This window comes from Papaver somniferum, chromosome 9 (assembly GCF_003573695.1).
Source record: "Papaver somniferum cultivar HN1 chromosome 9, ASM357369v1, whole genome shotgun sequence".
Taxonomy (NCBI): domain Eukaryota; kingdom Viridiplantae; phylum Streptophyta; class Magnoliopsida; order Ranunculales; family Papaveraceae; genus Papaver; species Papaver somniferum.
This window is the reverse complement of record NC_039366.1, coordinates 63269385-63291173: the sequence shown is the minus strand read 5'-3', so window position 1 is coordinate 63291173 and position 21789 is coordinate 63269385. Positions and strand designations below refer to the sequence as shown.

The window sequence follows — 21789 nt, the reverse complement described above, 5'->3', positions numbered from 1 at the left end:
ATTTTGGTTGGGAAGAATAAGCGAAATGCACAACTTCCAAGTCAGATTTTTTTTCTTCAATTTCAAGTATTGCTATAATCATTATTACGTGTAATCGAGATCCTTCCTCTTTATTTAAAACATCTGAATCTTCCTCTTTGTCACTATTCTTCCACTTTATCCAAAAAAAGAAACTAACATGGATATTCGTGGTATGAAGATTACCCGTAGCGTCAGATTAATTTATATGAACATTGAAAGTATCGCTGGATCTCTTATCAGAATCATCGAAGAAAATAGTAAGAAATTCATCTTCATTATATCCCAAGAGTCTCAAGGATTTATCGATTTCTACACGGTTTTTACAAATGTTAAATTAATTTTTGTGGCTAATGATTAGGATGGTTTTGCATTCACATCTTTTATTTTAATTTCAATTTCAGGATCCAATTGATTCGGTGGCCGACCATAAGAGATATGGCGTTGGGAAGAATAAGCGGAATGCACAATTTCCAAGTCAGAAAAGTTTCAATTTCAAGTATTGCTACAATCACTATTACATTTAATCGAGATCCTTCCTCTTTATTTAAAACGCCTGAATCTTCCTATTTATCAGGAGACAAAATTTTAAGAAAAAAATTCAACCCGCTTGAATATTTTCTTGCTCAGATCTGCACCTTTTGGGGTACCTAGATTTGAGTAAAACAAGTTCAACCCTGCTTCACTCTCTTCTTCTTCTTATTATTATTATTATCTTTGTTTTTCATTTTTTCTTGGAGCTTTCTTTTTGAATCTATTTGTTTTGTTTCAGACCTTAACTTTCTTTTATTTATTTAATATATGTATTTTGACTGTCTTTTAATCTTAGCATTTTTAGGGGCCACCCAAAAGGAATTAGGGGCCAACAATAAGACAAAATAGGGTCACCAAAACGTAAATTGAAGCTAGCCCTTATCTCGCGTATTTCATAATGGAAAAATTACCCTTCCACAATCGGTAGTTAATACTACAATCGGTAGTTTAACTACAATCAGTAGTAAAGTGTGTTACTTTAACCTCCGAATGTATTCAATTTTCAAATTTTGGTACTACCATAATCGGTAGTAAATTTAACTTCCGAATGTATATTGTCCCCAAAATGAGATTTTGCCAAAATCCTAAAATTTTCAAACTTTGGAACTACCATAATCGGTAGTAAAGTGTGTTACTTTAACCTCCGAATATACTAAATTTTCGAATATTAGCACTACCATAATCGGTAGTAAATTAAACTTCCGAACGTATATTGGCCCTAAAATGAGATTTTGCCAAAATCCTAAAATTTTCGAACTTTGGTACTACCATAATCGGTAGTAAAGTGTATTACTTTAACCTCCGAATATACTCAATTTTCGAACTTTGGTACTACCATAATCGGTAGTAAAGTTTGTTACTTTAACCTCCGAATATATTCAATTTTCGAATATTAACACTACCATAATCGGCAGTAAATTTAACTTCCGAACGTATATTGACCCCAAAATGAGATTTTGCCAAAATCCTAAAATTTTCGAACTTTGGTACTACCATAATCGGTAGTAAAGTGTGTTACTTTAACCTCCGAATATACTACATTTTCGAATTTTAGTACTACCATAATCGAAAGTAAATTGTGTTAATAAGTGATGCTTATTATCTGCCGATTGTGTTCATGGCCTCAAATTCAAATTTCCAAAACTTAACAAAAATTTCAAAATTTTCTACTTTCACAATCGGTAGTTAATGGTGTTCATTATCTATCGATTGTGCTCAACTTTTTGTACAGAGAAATTTAATTTTTAGAATCAAGAATAATCGGTAGATATCGATCAATTTACCTACCGATTATGATTGATGTTCTTAAGAAACGAAGAACATTAACCATAATCGGTAGGTAAAGTAGATTATTATCTACCGATTATGTTTCTGCTAATGTAAATCCAAGAACATCAACCATAATCAGTAGGTAAAATATATAGTTATCTACCGATTATGTTTCTGCTATTGTAAATCCAAGAAAATTTTCGGATCAAATTTTTGATTTCAAGTAATCAAATCCTAATTTTGAATCACAACTACTATCATCTATTCGTTTTGTTTGTTGAACTCTTTTTTTTTTTTATGTTCTAAGTTTCAACTTTAAGCTTTATGAATTTTGGGTTTTAATTTTAAACAATCAATCATAACATTTGTTTGATCGACGATCTTTGTTTTCAATCAAAATTAAAATGATGAAAAAAAAATTAATGGGTAGAAAAGAGAAGAAGAGGAATGATATGATTATGAAAATAAAGGATATAGGTTTAGATTTAGTATAAAGGTGAAGGACAATATAGACATTGTTCTATTTTTAAGACACCCCTTAACCTCCTTCAATGGATGGGAATAAAAAAGTGGCCCCTAATTCCTTTTGAGTGGCCCATAAAAACGCAAGGCTTTTAATCTCACTTTAAGTTTTTTAGTTTATGACTTGGAGTTGTGATAGGTCCACTTCAACTGATCTTGTAATCAATTTGATTAGGAAGATCATGTTTATAGCAGTAACATCAAATAGGTTGACATAAATCAACAACATGATTTCTATGAAAGACACAAAAAGATACATGTTACCAAAGATTCCAGCAACAAAAAGTTCAAGACCGAGTTCGACGAAGATCCCATTTCGGTCGACTCAACACAATGATAACCGATTTAGTTTATAAATGTTACTCGTGTTACCTATGTAACTGTTATCATGAAAAAATCATTGACAAGTGGTTGGATTTATGAATCTTTTTATGCCTTTGTCATTTGTTGTACTATGATATGGAAAAACTCCTGAAAAATGTTTGGATCTATGGATCCTAACATCTATTTTGTCTGTAATTTTACTATGTGACTTGAATGTGATACTGTATTGTTGAGAGAGTTGAAGGTCTTTGTTGCCTGTTTGATTACTCATTATCAGCTGACAATCCCAGAGTTAGTGTTGTAACCATTACCAATTTCAAATTGTTTGATTACTCATTATCAACTGACAATCCCAGAATTAGTGTTGTAACTATTACCAATTTGGAATCGATATGTTGCCCCATCTCGAAAAAAAGAATTCAAATTTTATTATTTAATATAAAAATTCAAGTACATGGCTACAAAGTATAGACTGCCGATACTTGGATTTTAACTAATTGAAGCTGCCAAATGGCCATACGTCGGGAACGAAAAAACACAAGAAAAAAAAAAGCTGAGCTTATGCATTGCTGCTTATCTTGTGTGATGCGAGTGGCCACATCTTGGGGGAGCTCCGCAACCATAGTTATGTCCCTTTTGGATCATCGTTGCTTGAAGAAAGATAACATAATTTTAATATCTAGTCGTATGAACAAACTTTGCCACCACATTCTAAGATTTAGAAGTAGGGTGGTGGTGGGGAGTGGAAAATCTTATTGGATGAAAATGTTACGAGGTTATTTGGATTATTGGGGTCTATTGTCGGATTAATATGTTTTAGCTTAATTAAGCTAGTGAGAGATAAGATTCTCAAAAGAGTGCAATCCATCAAACAAGGGAGTGGACTTCAGCTGCTGTGGAGTACTCTTAAGTTGTGTGGTGTTAGCCGAAGAATTGTTGCATCCTTTGGTGTCCTTCATTTCTGCCATCGGATCAACTTGTCCGTCGACAGGCTTCACGGAAATCTTTGCCTTGATTTGAGTATCAGTACTTGGCTTGATACGCGAAGAAATAGGCAGCAGAGGCAAACCAAATTCATCACCAAAGTAATCAGTGCAAATTGCATTAGAACCGAAAATCGACATCCTTAAAAATGGTTAATGATGAAAAACTCAGAGGAGCAAAAAAGTTTGATTGAGTAGTAGTAGAAGAATAACTATCGAGTGAAGAACTAGTATTACAACATGATGCATTTATATGGGAACAAAGCTAGAGATATAGACAATGAGTTTGGCAACGGAAAGGTAAATGAACCTATTACTACATTGTTCATTTGGGAATCACATTTTTTATGGGCTTCAAATTTCTCCATCTTTACCTAACCACCCTTGAATCAGGAAGCGTTAAAGTTTGTCAATTGCCATATGTCATTTTATGGGTTCCTTAAACCACATAAATCCTGCCTAAAACCAGTACTATATATTCTTTAATAATAAATTTCAGGGAATGTAATGTCTGTTATATTACACAAGGCACAAATTCGTGTTCCCTCCACTCTTAACCGGTCAATTTTTGAACGAACTCAAAATTTTTGAATGGTTAATGTTTAGTTGGGAAAATGAGCGGAGGAAAACGATAAGGCCGTTTGGTCGTAAGGATGAAACTCTTAGCTTAAATTTAAAAAATAGCAAGGATGAAACTGGATACATCATGTGTAAATTAAAAATAAAAAAAAATATTTGAAAATGGGCACGATGAAACTGGTTACAACCTAACTATTTTTTACATTTTTGTCCATTTAAGCAGTATCAAAATCTAACCGTCCATTTCACCCAGAAATTGTTGATTTTGGTCTTTCTAACCAATTTTATGTTAATATTATGCCCGTCCGGTTACAATGTAGACAAAATGATAAGGCCAAAACTAGCCCGAACTCCGAAGTAACTACTCTTGCGGCCTTGCCTCCTAGCATTGCCGCCCAGGATGTCTTCTCGGTTATTTTCACACTAGCACGCGGGAGAAACTTCCTTGGTAGAGCAAAATTTCAGATAATCGAAGAAAGTTTCCCCAAATTGCTTCACCCACTCACCATTTCCTCGGAGATCCTCCGTCTCGCTCGCGGTCATCAGCTTAACTGAAAATATCACCAAACGAAGCAGTTGAAGAACAAATTCCGCAAAACCCTAGAAATCTACGGCTTCAATCAACCTCTGATCGCCATTTTTGATGGTACTTCTGGTGGGATCGAAGCTGCTACCAGTTATTTTTACAATGATAATCAGTCTCTCATCTAATCATTTCTTTCAAAACCCTAACTGTAGCCCTAACCTACTTGTTTCAGGAAATTAGGAAAGTTTCGACAATGGGAAAAGGACGATTTTGAGAAGAGAATCGATATCAGATGGTAAAATCTTACTTATTCAACTCTGAATCAAATTTCCAGGTTTTGATAGATTTTTTGTTTGTTTGAATTTTTAGTACACATTTTTGATAACTGGTAATGTAGGTAAAGGAGCTTGAAGATGCTGTCCTCGCATTATTGACAACTATCGAGATTGGGCACATTTCTTGTCTGCTGTCCAAACTGTTAGAAATTCTAATCAACCTGGAGAAGGGGTAGATTTCTCTCTCTCGGTTTTCCACTTTGTTCGCAAATGCCAGTTTCTTAGTTATTTACGTACTCAATTGGGTTTAAATTACAATGAACTGAATTTAAGAAGTTGTCTGACGAGGAAGCAAGGAAAACGAGGGCTACTAACCCTTCAGTTCCTAAAACCATCCATCTCTATATCAGTTCAGTGAAGCTATTTAGGTTAGTTTTCTTTCTTTTTTTGACCAGTTTTGCCATTTTAAGACTTGAGTTTCTGTAAGTCACCCTAAAAATCAATGTCAAAGCACTGAATGAAAATTCATTGTTTTAACTTTTTTGGTACACTAAGTGAGCTAAGACATAGAAATTAGAAGCTACAAATCTTAATGTAGTCTTTTTAGCACTTATGTTGTATAGCAAACAGAGATGAGGAAGCTTAAACAATCCAATGCTGATCGTGTACTTTAACTAGATTCCATACCGGAGGTGGAAGTCCTTGGATAAACTCCTAAAGTTTTGTTAATTAGGACAAACTTGGATAAACTCCTAAACTTTTATTAATTAGGACAAAAGTGGTATTCCACTGAAACTAGTATATCTCAGAATTCAGATCCTTCTAAAGTTTGTAGTTTGCAATGACAGTCAATTTTTAGTGTCGGAAGTCAAGCCAATGCGAAATCGATATATATGTACTTGTCTTCATTACATTTTCATTTGAGTAAAGTGTTACTTCTCCAGATTGTTGTTGCCACGGGGGATCACTGGGTCTCGGCTAACATCCATATATTCTTAGCTCACATTTTGCTTCTGTGGAGTTTTTGAAGGATTATTTTGTTTTATGACTTACTCATCTTAGAATTGCTCATAAAAGCTCCCCTTCGAGGCAGTAAACTGAATTGAGCTAAGTTAATTTTAGTAAATCAGGTCAAACTTGAATAAATCATGCCAACGACTAATCACAGTTTATTTACTAACAGATAGAACCACAAGTGCTGCACCTATGATCTTCATTAGCTGCCAATGCACTTCGGTGCAAATGGTCATTCAAGGAGCAGGCGATGACTCGTGATTGTAATTTAAGCACTGGTGTGCCCGCTAAGCTTTTATTTTGTGATTATTAGATGAGTGATAGTGGAGGAAAAACCAATCAGCTTAACAAAATTATACTATAATGATGAGACCATATTAAGACCTTTCTATATGCACACAGCAAAGATGTTATTTAGATTTATTTACTATCTAGCATACGTGTTACATTTATTCAGCTCTCCATTTCCTTTTTTTTTTTTTTTAATCCACTTTTATATGCTTGACACTCTCAACCGCTCCTCCACAGAGTTTTCACCATGGAAGTCAGCCAAGGCCTGGTGGCGAGCAGTAGGACATTGTAATGACTAGCACACAGACCAGCATTTTGAATATCGTAGGTCTATAAAGTGGAAATCCTATTACTGAACTACAAGATCCTGTGCGGAGGTATTATACTCTCAATCAAACTCATATTGTCATAATAGTTTATATTAGGTAATCGCTCTAATCTATATATCACGTAGGGGTAGTACAGTTCTGTACTTGTTTTAGATTGAATATGAGTGAACCCATTGGGTGAATCTTGGTGGATGAAGGAGCTACACAGTTCAAATTGAGAATGATATTGGGTTTTTCTGGGGTGCGGGAAGAAAATGGCAGTTTCTAGATAGACATTTGTACAATTGCAAGTGACTTTGATAAACAGTATGCTCATTAGTTGCAATTTGATTTCCAGATGTTGTTGGCTTTCAACTATAATAACCCTTTCCCTAGTCATATAACATAAGTGTATACTGTGTATGAGCGTGCGCTGTCATGTATTTCTTACTTACATGCTTTAGCTGATTTAATCATCTTCCAGGAGATTTGTATGATGGGTTTTCGGTTCTAATCGGCAGATATTTATCCTCTAGTTTTACTTTTCAGATGTGTTGTGTCCAGGTGCAGCATCTAGTATGATGGGTATTTGGTTCTAATCGGCAGATATTTATCCTCTAGTTTTACTTTTCAGATGTGTTGTGTCCAGGTGGAGCATCTAGTATGATCTTATCTATATGGTCTCAGATAGATTCTTTCCTCCCGTGTATTGATGCATATAAATTAGGTTGAGCTGGCTTAAGGGCTTCTGCACTAAAAATAGGAGATTTACTGTTGGTTGGGACGAGACTTACTCTCCGCTTCAGGATTCATTGTGCTGTCCAACCATGAGAAGGGTATCAACTTCTTGGGTGTCCCTTGTGCTAATGTAGCTTATCAACCATAATAGTCATTCAAACAATTGACAGAGTTGATATAGTGCATATATGGATACACAAGCTTATATACAAAAAGTCTTCTATGTAGAGTGCCCATACATCAATTAGAGAAGGAACGAGGATTTCAACAGCGATTAACACCAACTATGTGACTTGCTTAATGATATTAGGTGCATCTACAGATTATACTAGCGTTGCAGTCACCTGTGTATATTTGTATCACAAAGATTCTTTCTAATATTGAAACTTTTACCTTATTTTGTTTGGTGCAGTATAGATTGCAAACATATTTATGAAACGAAGGTCGTATTGCACTATATCAAAAAAGAAAGGCCACCTTGCAAGTGCTCTGTACCAGGTAACTTTGGTTTAGTACTGTAGCCTACTTCTTCATTCATCCTTTAGCGTGATACTGTGATCGGAGTGGGAAATTTGAGCCAATGAAAGCCATTTCACCTCCTTGATCAAGAAAACTTGTACATTTACTGGAGAAAGGAATTTCAACCTACAAGGATGATTGATTTACCATGATCATGACTAGAGCCTATAAATATAAAACGATGACGAGGATACCTCAACTGATTTAGACAGATGGTTGGCAATATGCATGGCATCATCATCAACTCCCCGTGACCCCATTTAATAGCTAGAGAAGGTTTGACTCTGAATGCTAATAACTGCATACCGTATATTTTCTGGTCCTTCACTGATTTAGTATGACTTCTCCAATTTTCTCTATCTTGGGAGGATCAGAATATCATCACTCAATGTCTCGATCAAAGAAAGAAAAAAAGAACATCTTATATGATCACTCTGTTGTGGCAGAAGTGAAGCCATGCTAGTATGTTTCATGTACTATTACAGTATACAAATTCCTCCAATATCTAAAAAAAAAAAAATACAGCCCCAAAAGAAAAGAAAATCTTACTTATTCAACTCTGAATCAAATTCCATGTTTTGATACACATTTGTGATAATGTAGGTAAAGGAGCTTGAAAATGCTGTCATCGAGTTATTGACAACGTCGAGTGGTTGTGGCGTGATGCACATTTCTCATTGTGGTCCCAATTGTTGGAGATTCTTACCAACCTGGAGAAGAAGGGGTAGATTTCTCTCTCTCTCTCTCTCTCTCTCTCTCTCTCTCTCTCTCTCTCTCTATTCTCTTTCCCCCTGTGATCTCGAATGCTAGTTTCTTAATTATTTACTTCGTCTGATATACAGTTAACTGATTTTAAGAAGTTGTTTGCCAAGGAAGTAAGGAAAACGAGGGCTAGTAACCCTTTGGTTCCTCAAAACCATCCATCTCTACATCAGTTCAGAGAAGCTATTTGGGTACCTTTTCTATCTTTCTTTTACCAGTTTTGCTACAGTAAGAATCAATGACAAAACACGGAAACAAAATTCGTCTTTTTAAGCTAAGTGATCTAAGACAAGAAGTTAGAATGTTGAATCCACAAATCTTAGCAAGTCTTTTTTAGCACTTATGTTGAAGTCCCATTAGCAATACAAACAGAGATGTGTAAGTTTGAACACTCCAATGCTGATCGTGTACTTAACTAGACTCCACACTGGAGGTGAAAGTCCTTGGATAAACTCCTAAAAGTTTTATAATTAGGCAAAAATGGTATTTCACTGAAACTAGTATCTCAAAATTCAGATCCTTCTATTTCCTGAAGAGTGACCTTCAATTTTTACTTTTTAGTGTCTGAAGTCAAAGAAATGCTAAATCGATATATATGTATTTGTCCTCATTACGTTTTCATTTGAGGAAAGTGTTTACTTATCCAGATTCTCGGTTAACATCCATATTTTCTATAACTATAAGTCACAGTAAGAATCAATGACAAATCACCGAAAATAAATTCTTAAAACTTTTTTGGTACACAATAGTGAGCTGAGATAAGAAGTTAGAATTTCGAAGCTACAAATCTTAGTGTAATCTTTTTTGGCATTTATGTTGAAGTCCCATTATCAAAACAAACAGATGTGTAAGTTAAACACTCCAATGATGATTGTGTACTTAACTAGATTCCACACCGGGGGTGGTAGTCCTTGGATAAACTCCTAAAGTGTAGTTAATTAGGACAAGAGTGGTAAACTAGTATCCAGAATTCAGATCCTTCTATTTTCTGCACTTGTGAGCTTACAAGGATTGTTTGGTTTTGTAACTTACTCATCTTAGAATTGCTCAACAAAGCTTCCCTTCAAGGCAGTAAAGTTGAATAGAGCTAAGTTAATGTTTAGTAAATCAGGTCAAAATTTGCAGAAATCATTCCTTGATATCATAAACTATTGGGGTCAAATCATAGGTTAGTTACTAATAGATAGAACCACAAGTGCTGCACTTGTGAGCTTCATGAGCTGCCAATGCACTTCGATGCAAATGGTCATTCGAGGAGCAGACCATGTCTCATGATTAGTGTAATTTAAGTGTTGGTTTAACAAAATTAAAATAGTATCATGAGGAGACCACGTTAGGACATTTCTTTCTATATGCAAATGCACGCAGCAAAGATTTAATTTAGATTTTTATTTACTATCTAGCATACCTGTTTCAGTTACTCAGTTCTTAAATTTTTTAATTTTTTTTTAAATCAGTGTTATATGCTTGACACCCTCAACCGCTCCTCCACAGAGGGTTCACCATGCAGGTGAGCCAAGGCGTTGTGACGAGCAGGAGGACATCGTAATGACTAGTAGTGGGATCAGCATTTTGATAATCATGTCCGTTAATTGGAAAGCCTATTACTGAACAACAGGATCCTGTGCGGAGGTATCATATTCTCAAGGCTTTATTCCTACTTATAATAATCTGGGAAGTAGTATATCCAAGTTACTAGTAGGTCGATTTAGCATCTCTTATCTGGAGTCACAGACCGAATCATGTATTTATATCAATCAAACTCATATTCATAGTTTTATATAAGGTAATTGTTCGAACTTCTAGTCTATATATCATGTAGGGGTAGTAAAGTTCTGTACTTGTTTTAGATTGAATAGGAGTGAAACATTGGGTGGGTCGCGGTAGATGAAGGAGCTATACAGTTCAAATTGAGACTGAAATTTGGCTTTTTAGAATGCAGTTGCTGCTATTTGATCTCCAAATGTTGTGTGCTTTCAACAATAAGAACCCTTTCCCCAGTCATATAACATAAGTGTATGAGCATGCACTGTCATGTATTCCTTATTTACATGCTTTAGCTGATTTATACCTTCTTCCAGGAGATGTATATGATGGTATTCAGTTCTCATTCGCAGATATTTATCCTCTAGTTTTACTTTTCAGTTTTCAGATATGTTGTGTCCAGGGTGCAGTACCATTTTGAATCTTATCTGTATGGCCTCGTTTAGATCTCTTCCCCGTGTATTTGATGCATCTAAATTAGGTCTAGAGCTGGCTCAAGGGCTTCTGCACTAAAAAAAGGAGATTAACTTTTTGTTGATACGAGACTTCATTCATTGTGCTGTACAACTATGAAAGGGGTGTCAACTTCTTGGGTATCCCTTGTGCTAATGTAGCTTATCAACTATAAAAGTCATTCAAACAATTGACAGAGTTGATTAGTGCATATATATGGATACACGTTAGCTTATATGAAAAAAGTCTTCTATGTATGGTGTCGATACATCAATTAGAGTTAAGCAATAGGATTCAGACAGCAATTAACACCAACTTTTTGACTTGGTTAATTATATTTAGTGCATCTATAGATTATACAAGTGTAACAAGTCGATTACTCATTGCAGTCACTGTGTATATATGTGTCAAAGAGATTCTTTTCTAATATTGAAACTTTTGCCTTATTTTATCTGGTACAGTATGGATTGCAAACATATTTATGAAATGAAGGTCGTGTGTACTATAGCGAGAAAGAAAGGCCACCTTGCTAGTGCCCTGTAGCAGGTAACTTTGGTTTCCAATAGTACTCTAGCCTTCTTCTTCATTCATCCTTTACTGTGATACTGTGGTTGGAGTGGAATATGTGAGTCAGCTATATAATTTTTTTTTTAATACCAAAGAGCAATTGCATTAATGGTAAAAGAGTTATAAAACAGATAAGTCTGCCTGCACACCCAAAAGAATCTATTGGGGCAGGGGCAGACTCTGCTTCCAGTCTTCTAAACTAGACAAGAGTAATACCATAGTTCGCCTAAGAATATGCCATGTGATTCGTGTCTCTTGGCACATGAACACAAGCCAATGTTCAAAATTTAAACTATCCGAGCTTCACTGTTCTCTTGATAGCATGAATGACATTCCAGGAACGGTTTCACCACTCTATTGCTCTTGTCCCACTGAATTCTAGGGAAGGCAACGCTTCAGCCTGCTCTGCATCTAGTGCTTTTGCTGGCTTACATCTATGTTCCATTATGTCCCACTGCACCATTATGAAGGATTAGACCAAAACTTGCTTGTTCCATATTCTCAATAAACGATGTATCAAAATTGACTTTTTAAGGTCTTGTGGGTGTGATTCTATAGGCTGCTCAATGTAATCACACTACAATAACTTTGACTTCTTTCTTTTGAGTTTTTTACTTTGACCTTTTTGTGGGTGTGATTCTATAGGTTTGCCCCCAAAATGTTGCGGCCTAGAAGAGTGGTCTGTGACCCGTTATTGCATATCCTTATTGATGAATATCACTCATACAGTACCCAAACTGCAAGTCCAGCTATGGTTTAGATTTCGCGGAGCTTGAAGAAGATGAAAGTTATACTTTTATTTGGTATGTTACAAAAGCGTTGGTACAATGAGTAATTCACTTTTTATTTGGTATGTTACAATTAAAATCCAAACAGACAAATTTGAAAAATTAGCTTTTACTTAGACTGGGTTCTCAAAGATTTCTAAATTTTGTAAGATAGGAATACAGAGGCCGGAGTATCAAGCCACATTCCAGTTTTACTTTGTCTTTTTTTCTTCAAATGATCCCCATCTATATTCAGAACATCACACAGGCATCTTGCAATCCACATTTCTTCAGCCAAGTTAGCAAAATAGGATTCTCGGTCAGTCGCCCATGGACGATAGTGGTAATGACCACCGTATCAAGGATAGGTTCTTCCTCTAATCTTCTTTTAAAACCTCATCGGTTATGCATTCAGCATCAATAGTCAAAGCAGCAATAGGAAGAAGGGGTTGTTTCTCAAAGTTGCAGAGCCTGTTATCAGCCAATCTTGATTTATACGCTGACTTCTTGTATTCAGACCATGTGAACTCCTTGTACAAACTCTCTTTTCCACGTGATAACATTGCTGGTAGGGGTGCTATATTTTGTCTTAATGGTGGCCCACCAAAATATATCATCGAGACCCTAGATTTCATACTGTTCTGAATCACTCTGTGCGTCACACTTTTGAACCTCCCATTAGTCATCACCTGCAAAACCATGCATGATATACTAAAAGTTAGAATATCTTACTTCATCCATTAATATCTCCCCATTTTAAAACTTCAATGTCAGTCTCTCTAGTTTGATATTGATACACAAGGACCCCAGTTTGATGCTCAGTATCCTTATTCTAATTCTTATCGAAAGATTATGGAAAAAAATAATATTTCTATTAACAGGAAAAAAACAAAATAAATGTACAGTGTATGTACTATTAGGCATTAACATAACCAAGAAATATAGTACCTGTAGAGAATCGCCAACAATGATGAAGAAAGAATTTTGATCAGATGGAACAGGAATCCAAGACCCATTCTTAATGTCAGCAATTTCAAGACCAGAGGTGTTGTTTGATCTTAATACAGAGATTGTCTGTGGGTCAGTGTGTTCTCCAAAACCAACTACGTCTCTGCTATTTACAGGACATGGAGGGTAATGGTTTAGACGGAAAAATGAGTCACTTTCTTCATCTTCAAGCAATCTACTAAGTGTATTTCTTGGTTCAATCTTTAATCCATCTGCCAGTAACTCGAGAACTAAACAGCCTAACTTCTTCACTAACTCTATATAGTTATTCAAAAGAGACCTACATAGAAAATGAACAAACAAATTAGAATAACATAAAAAAACAGAGATTGTAACATAACTATTGCTTTTGGATAATCTGTTACCTGAAAACCTCTGGGGTTTCATTGGATGAATTGAGCAGTTTAGAGAAACCAGAATCAAGGTTGTTGGTATTGAAAAGAAGGTATTCAATCCAACCAACATCACCATTTGGACCAATCTTTTTGTTGCCATATCCAAATGGGCCGTCAGCAGGAGCAGCTTTATCTTTTTCTGATTGAGGTAATTTGAAGAACTTAACAGCTTCAGACTCTAGTTTATTCATTAAATCCATAGGTATTCCATGGTTAATGACTTTGAAGAATCCATGTTCTTCACAAGCGTTGACAAGAAGCGTTTTTGCATCAGACTTTGATAAGTCAATTACAGGAATACTACCATTCACAACACAAGTGTTTCCATGTTGTTTACTGGTTTTGATTGTGAAATCTTGTTTCAATGGAGAAGGTTTTGAGAGAACAACCATTGTTTTCGAAGAACCAGAATGCAGAGAAAATGGTGGTGGTGGTGGTGGTGGTGGTGGTGGTGGTGGGGTTTAAGAGTGTGGTTTGGTGACATTGGTATAAATAGGCTCCTGGATTGAGATTTGGATGAAAAGAAAGAGAAGAGAAAGTTTAAGACATACGTTATGTACTATGAACTGGAGACATGTGGCTTGACAATTACTCATGCAAAAATTTATGGTTCCGAGGAAGCATTTTAGTGGATGATATACTATCACGCGCTCGACCTCACAGTAACATACCGAGGTCGCCAGCAGCAGGCTAATCCTCGAAACCAGTTACCAATAAACCACACAAGTAACCATAACTCGACAGCTGTGAGCCTGTGCTGAGTGACCTCGTTAGTGGAGGTCCGCGTTCGAGCGCGTGACAACGATATAAAATTTTACACCGCGCAAGATGCAAGAGGTATATGTACAAGACTCCAAAGACTCTGAACCGTGATGCTGTCGATCTTAAATGTATAAAATTGTCAATCTCATGTCCCAAATTAACTCCCATATTTCAAACCTTCCGTTTTATTTAAGATACGGTGCATGCAATGCATTTATTCCTTTTTACTAAAATAACGACATAATTTATTTATTTTTACCACCACTATAAGTATCTTTACTTTCCCAGTTTAGGTCTTCTAGCTTGCTTAAATACTATAGTATGCATGGTATGCTTTGATCTGTAAATCACTTTTTGCAGTGCGGAACTGTGGATACCTCCTTTTCATGTTTTGGGTATGAATTTGTCTTCTTTTCTTTTTCTCTGATAAGAAAAGGGAAAATTTTATTAAGATATAAACTGTTCCTAGGAGAGTTACAACTCACAAGAAAACAAAAAAAATACTAGTGATTAGAAGTTACCAATAACTTGAAGTAATAAAATTATTTTCCCCGTTCATTTTCACTAAAATTCCTTTTGAAATCAAAATCCCATGCATTACACGAAAAAAAACAATCTCTTACAAAAGATGATTTCTTTTTAGAAAAGATTGGAAAAGATAAGGGAAAATAGTTTGCAAGCTATTATTCCCGATCTATTTATCTTTTCAGAATTGCATCTTACATCCGTTATCCACTTTAAATACAATATTCTGAATACATATGATTCTTGAATTTCAGAATGTGTGCCCATAAACTATGACACACAAATTTAGAAGCAGAATTAGGCATAAAAGAATTATAATTATCTCCAAAATTTCTCAAAGACGATTCTCTAATGAGTTTTTTCTCTACCCCATACTTCTAAATCCACTTGTAGCGTAAAGCTTTATTGACAAGTTTCAATTTTTTAATACATATTCCGCCTATATTCTTTGGAACGCGGGCTTTATCCCAACTTATTTTCTTTGTAGATATTGAAGATCCCCATAGAAAATATCTAATGATATTCTCCATGTCTTTTAAAACTACAACAGGCATTTGGAACATAGATAAATAGTATATTGGCAGACTTGTTAAGACACTACTAATCAGCAAAAGTCTCTGGCCCTTCGAAAGGTGTCTCCTTTTCCAAGTTGAAAGTTTCTGATGCATTCTCTGGATTATGATGACCCACATTGGTTTACACTTAGACTTACTATCTAAAGGTATGCCTAGGTAGTTGATTGGCAATTGAACAAGCTCACATCCAAAAAAAAAGACCACATTGCAAGTCATTATGATTTGGACCAATACCAACAATATAACTCTTTCTAAAATTCACTCTTAAACCAGACATTAATTCAAAAGCAAACAAAATATTTTAGATATCTGATTTTCATTGTCATCTAGTAAAATTAAGAGCTCATCCACAAATTGTGAATGATGGATTAAGGTACCTCCTGGAACAACTTAAAAGTCTAATATCAATATAAGAGCACCAGCTTTTTTGAGCATCAGAGAGAGAACTTCCTCAACCAAAATAAACAAAAAGCGGAAGATTAGATCCCCTTGTCGAGTCCCTTTTTGAGATTTTAACATAGAGGTAGCTTCGTCATTTATGAGGATTGAGAACCTTGCGAAAGAAATACACCACTTGATACAGGTTCTCCATACATGCCCAAAGCCACATTCCGCTAACACCAAGTCAATACAAACCCAATTTATTTTGTCGAATGCTTTCTCAAAATCCACATTGCATAAAATCCAAGATTTATCTTCTCTTTTTTCTAGAATCGATCACCTCAGATGCTATCAATATACCATCACTGATTTGTCTATCTTGGATAAAAGCCCCTCGTAGTCTGAAAATATAGAGGGGAGAACCATCTTCAATCTATCAACAAGTAGTTTACATATGGTTTTATAGACTCCTCCGATTAAACTTATGGGAGCCCTGAAGTTATGTAGAGAAACAACACCACTATATTTAGGAATCAACTTCAAGTTTGTGCAATTTAATCCCCATGCTAGAGAGAATGAAGTTTCAAACTCCTTAACCACCTACATAAGATAAAATTTAATAATATACCAAGCATGCTTAAAAACTTCCACTGTAAACCTATCAGGGCCCGACGCTTTAATTTTTCCAAAGTGCAAAATAACTTGTTTAACTTCCTCTTTAGTAAAAGGCCTTTCAATAGAGATTATGTCTTTAATAGATATTTTAAGCATAATAAGATCATCCAAACCAGGTCTAGAAGCATATTTCTAAATTAGTGTAGAAATCGGTAGCTTACTTAGCAATTCTATTTTTGTCACACAAAATATCACCATAAATATTAAGGCAATTAATGTTGCCGACCTTATATTTATAGGAGGCAATCTGATGAAAGTACTTGGTGTTTCTTTCAGCATCTCTGATCCGTTGTTTTTGGCTCGTGGACCCCATTTCTTAGATAAATCCAAAGTGAGAGAGACATGTTTAATCTTAGTATTTTCTCTGGCCATAACATCAGTCATGGAGAGTTGTAAAATCTCTTCAGAGCAATCAGGAAAATCAATTAATAAACTATTCAAGAGAATTAATATTAAATTGTTGATTACCCAAAGAATTCTCCAAGACTTAATTAAGTGCTTCAAAGCTTAAAGTTTCTTAGCAAAAACATAGCTAGGTTTACCAAAGAAAGTCAAGTTATCTCACCACAACTTTAGATTATCAAGGAAGGATGGGTGACATAAAAGATATTTGTCTAGCCTAAAAGGAGAAACAAATTTTGAATCAGAGTTACAATTTATCATTATTGGTGCATGATCTGAGATGGGTCTTTTGAATCTTAATTGACGTAATGCAGTGCAATGCGACATCCAACCATCTGTGATAAGAAATCTATCCAGTCTAACTAGTATAGGTGGTTTTTGACTATTAGTCCATGTGAATCTACCACCATTCATTGGAATATCAATAAGAGAATGCCTACTTATAAAGTTCTTGAAATATCTTCTCCTTGTAATGCACCCACTAGTATTAATCGTCCGAGCCTCTTTTATGAACAACTTTCTTCTCTTGCATCCCAAGATTCATGGATGAAAAAAATGATATACTCTTTAGGCCCCATGTTTAACATAACTTAATACTGACCCATTTTTCCTTTTTTGATTTTGTTTCATGTCTTATTTTGACAGCAGGAAAGCTTCCTCGATCACCCCACCCCATCCCAAGTAATTTAATTTTTTCTGTGGGTCCATTTTAAAAGGTTTCTATCATGGGGAGTCCAATTTAATGCACACTCCTTTAAAGATTGTGCACAAAACAAATTGATCTTATTGGTTGGGATAAAACAACCGTCATTCTTTTTATTTATTTTTAATTCTAATTCAATTGAAACATAAATACAGAAAATATATCTTATCCTAAATATAATGACATAACAACCAAAAATAGGTAAGTATGAAAAATCAATTGATATCTTACTTGTTCTGAAAATTAGCCTGGCAAATGCATCTTCTGGTACAGATGCATATTATTGTGTTCTTTATTTTCTAATAAATTATTTCCTCACTTAATGTTGATAGCTTTTGATGAATGAGTTAGGTCAAATAATGATCACGCTCAAAATCTTAAAAGGAATGGATTGTCGATGCATATTCATTTAACTTTTAAGTAACTTCTACCATTTGCATATAAAAAAATCAATTGATTGGATCCCAAATGAAAACCATGGAGATATTGGCAATATCAAAACTGAAGGAGTCCAAGTCTAAGAAAGAATTGAAAAAAACACTAATTTACATGCATGTTAAGGGATAATAAGAGCTAATAGAATGGATTCCGAAAAAATGTAGTATTTTTGAGGAAATATAAACCATACAATTCCTTTGCAATAAATACTCCAGTGACAACTTTTTAATGTCTAGACGAACTCATTATGAAGATACCCATCTGTAACCAAGTAATACACGATCATTAAATTTAAATTAAGAGAAAGAAGAAAGAAAAAATGATGTCATTGAAGGTAATAATTTAAAACTCCTAAGAGAAGACAGGATGAATCTCACATCAAGAAGGACTCTCCACGACCAAAACTCCTGATAAAATTCTAGGAAATAACTTTAAAGATGGTGAATCGGCTAATGGATAAATATTAGTCGTGTCTTGGAAATGTTGGGGGTTGGGGAACATCCCAACAATTAGGGATCTTAAAACATTCCTCAAGGGTACTGATTCATCAGTCTTGTTTATTTTTGAAACAAAAATGTCTATGGAAGCCTCTCTGCAAAGAATTAATCGGTTCGGTTATCACAATTATTGTATTGTTTCTTCAGTTGGAAGGAGTGGAGAGTTATGGCTGCTATTGAAATAAGAAATTAGTATTGAGGTTATCTCTAGTCCCACAAATCTCATTCATGCAGTGGTGCACAATGATGGTCCACAAAATCTTGGCATCTCTTTTGTATTTACAGACCGGTTGTTGTGACTCAAAGAGAAAATTTCTTGCATAGTTTAACTTATTATGTCCAAAACTATCAAGGATGTAAATGTTCCATCGGTGATTTCAACGCAATTTGTTCTGGTGCTGAAGACTTTGATGGTCTTCCGGTCCATAATTCTAATATATATTTTTTAATGATTTTATCTAGAAAAATAATTTGATAGATTTGGGTTTTAAAGGTGCTGCTTATACATGGAGTAATGGTCGCAATATGGAGGGATTAATTCGACAACGTCTGGACAGAATTATGGAAAATCCAGAGTGGTGTATAGCTTTTCACAATGCAAGGGTTATTCCTTGTTTGGTCGGTGACCATGCACCAATTCTCTTGAATACTTACAGAAACACTCCTAGAGCTCCTCCAAACTACAAATTTGAAGCTTATTGGTTATCTCATCCATAATTCTTTGAAAAAGTCATCCAATGTTGGTTGCAAGATGGGGTGATGATATCCAATATAAATTAAAAAATCTAGGTACTTTTAATATAGATTGGAACCGTAGAAGGATTGGTTGTGTAAAATATAAAATATTGTTTCTGGAAAATAAACTTCTAAAGATTCAATCATGGAGACCTTGTGCTGCTTTTATTCAACAAGAAAAATTAATCATTACTCAACTTAATGATTATGGAGACAACGTACTCGGATCAGAAAATGAAGAAACTTTGGGCTAAAGATGGGGATAGAAACACAAGACATTTCCACTTGTTTATTCAACGAAGAAGAAGGAAAAATAATATAATCCATCTGAAACAAGACGACAATTCATGAGTGATAGATCAGGGGGAGATATCTAGAGTTTTAGTTAATCACTTTCAGTCGCTTTTCTAATAACCTGCTACTCAAGATAAAACTCATTTCTCTTTACAAAGTTTGTGCCCCTCTCTTGAAGTGGATAATGCAGCAATCTCGAGAGTTCCCACTCAATAATAAATTTGGTCAGTGGTTGTGAAAATAGGTTATTATACTACACCGGGTTCAGACGGTTACTCACCTATTTGTTATAAGAAATGTAAGAATATTGTTTGTAATGATGTGGTAAATGCATTAAGAAGTATATTTTAATATGATATTTTTCCTAAGCTTTTTAACCACACGAACATTACTTTATACCAAAGATTAAAAAGCCTTGAATCTCCTTCGGATTACATACTAATATCATTATGTAATGTTTTTTATGAAATTTTTGCAAAAATTCGATGGAAATGCTTTTGGATTCCTTCGTCAGTTAGTTTCAGAATGCTTTTGTACCAAGGCGTCAAATCTCGGATAATATTATTATCGCAAAAGAATCGTCGCATTGTATGAATTCTTCTCAATCTATGACTGGGAATTTTGCTTCAATATTCAACATGGCTAAGGCGTACAACAGTCAACTTGTCATTTCTTGAAGATATGCTTCATCTGATGGGTATTGTTGGCTTATCTCACTATCTCACTATGAATTGTGTTACATTTTATCAACTGGAGAAAATGGAGTTTCAAAAATAGTATGGAGGTTTGGGTATTCGGAATATTGAAATGATGAATAAATCCCTTATCTGCAAACTTGTTTGGAGATTTCTGGAAAATAAAGATGCAAAATTGGTTCAATTGTTATCAACAAAATACTTAAAAGGTCAATCATTCTAGGCTACGGATTCAAGCATCAAAGCTTCTGTAATATGGAACAGTATTATGGAAGTAAGACCAACACTAGAAAATAGAGTGTTATGTCAGATATCTAATGGTAATAAAGTGAGTATTTTGGATGGTCCTTGGGTACCAAATCATCTACAACATCTGCTTCCAAGAACTGAAACTTTGCCTGATCAAGTTCATTTATCCATATTTTTTTGAGGAGATTAATTCATAATGGTATTGCTGTTAAAGGAAACATACATAGACTCATTAATTTTTATCAGTCTTCATCATGAAATTATTGTGGTGAAAGTGAAAAGATAATTCTCTACCTGTTTTTTACTTGCTCATTCTCTAAAATGATTTTCGAATATTCTTTTTTCGATCTCCTTCATGAGACTTTTTTTTGGGAACCCAATGGACATTATAAGGCAGTGGATGGAGCACAACTTCGACATCAGTTTCATTTGAAAGGTCGTATATTGTGGAATATATAGAAGATGAGGAATGATATGATTTTTTTCCAATGAAAATGTCTCTGCAAATTTAATTATGAAAAAAGCTCAACATGATTTTAAATTTAGTAAGTCAAAAGATGTTCCTAACTGTGTGACAAGACTAAGAAGTCATAGTGTCTTACAATGGGCTGCACCGGATTATCCTTTCATTAAAGTAAATGTAAAAGCTACTTTCATTTGGAATAACGGTTCCGCGTGAACTGTTGCACAAGATCACAATGGGTATTATTTGGATTGTGGTTCAATTACATTCAATTCTACTTCCCTCTTCTTGTTGAAGCTCTAGTGCGTAAATTGGGTATTCAATTGGCTAAGATATTATCTTTAAGCAGGGTGACAATTGAAGGAGATGCTCTGAATGTAACAAAAACAATATTATGAGACATAAGTGATATGAATTGGAGTATAAGATTAATGATCTTAGAAATCCGACAAACATCGACTTCTTTTGTTAATATTAAATTCACTGATGTTGCTAAAAATGTAAACTTCTTGGCTCACTCTTTATGCCAATATGCTTTCCACGAAAATGTAAACAATTGGTAGAATATAAATTCTCCTTCGTGATGTGTATCTTCAAATCTCAAGTTTAATGAGGGGTTCAATAAATTTGTTGGGCTTTTAAGCCCTTCTTTCCTTAAAAAAAAAAAAAAAAAAAAAAAACACGATGTTATTATTTTCTTGAAACTGAATTTAGGATAAAATATATATTATTTTCCATTTTGAGATCATATTAAAAATGAAAATAAAAAAATTAACAGA

At 34.7% G+C, this 21789-nt stretch overlaps 1 protein-coding gene and 1 pseudogene across 1 annotated transcript; one reads left to right on the top strand and one right to left on the bottom strand.

The window, feature by feature from the left end:
- The first annotated feature begins 4639 nt into the window (after nucleotides 1-4639).
- LOC113312023 lies at nucleotides 4640-12522 on the top strand (annotated as a pseudogene).
- A 63-nt stretch (nucleotides 12523-12585) lies between these two features.
- On the bottom strand, nucleotides 12586-14048 carry LOC113313641 (gibberellin 2-beta-dioxygenase-like). Its single transcript, XM_026562434.1, has 3 exons — nucleotides 13587-14048; nucleotides 13162-13501; nucleotides 12586-12902 (listed from the first exon to the last, which is right to left on the bottom strand). Exons 1-3 carry the CDS (start codon nucleotides 14006-14008, stop codon nucleotides 12591-12593), a joined length of 1074 nt encoding a protein of 357 aa, XP_026418219.1. The 5' UTR covers nucleotides 14009-14048; the 3' UTR covers nucleotides 12586-12590.
- Between the last annotated feature and the right edge of the window lie 7741 nt (nucleotides 14049-21789).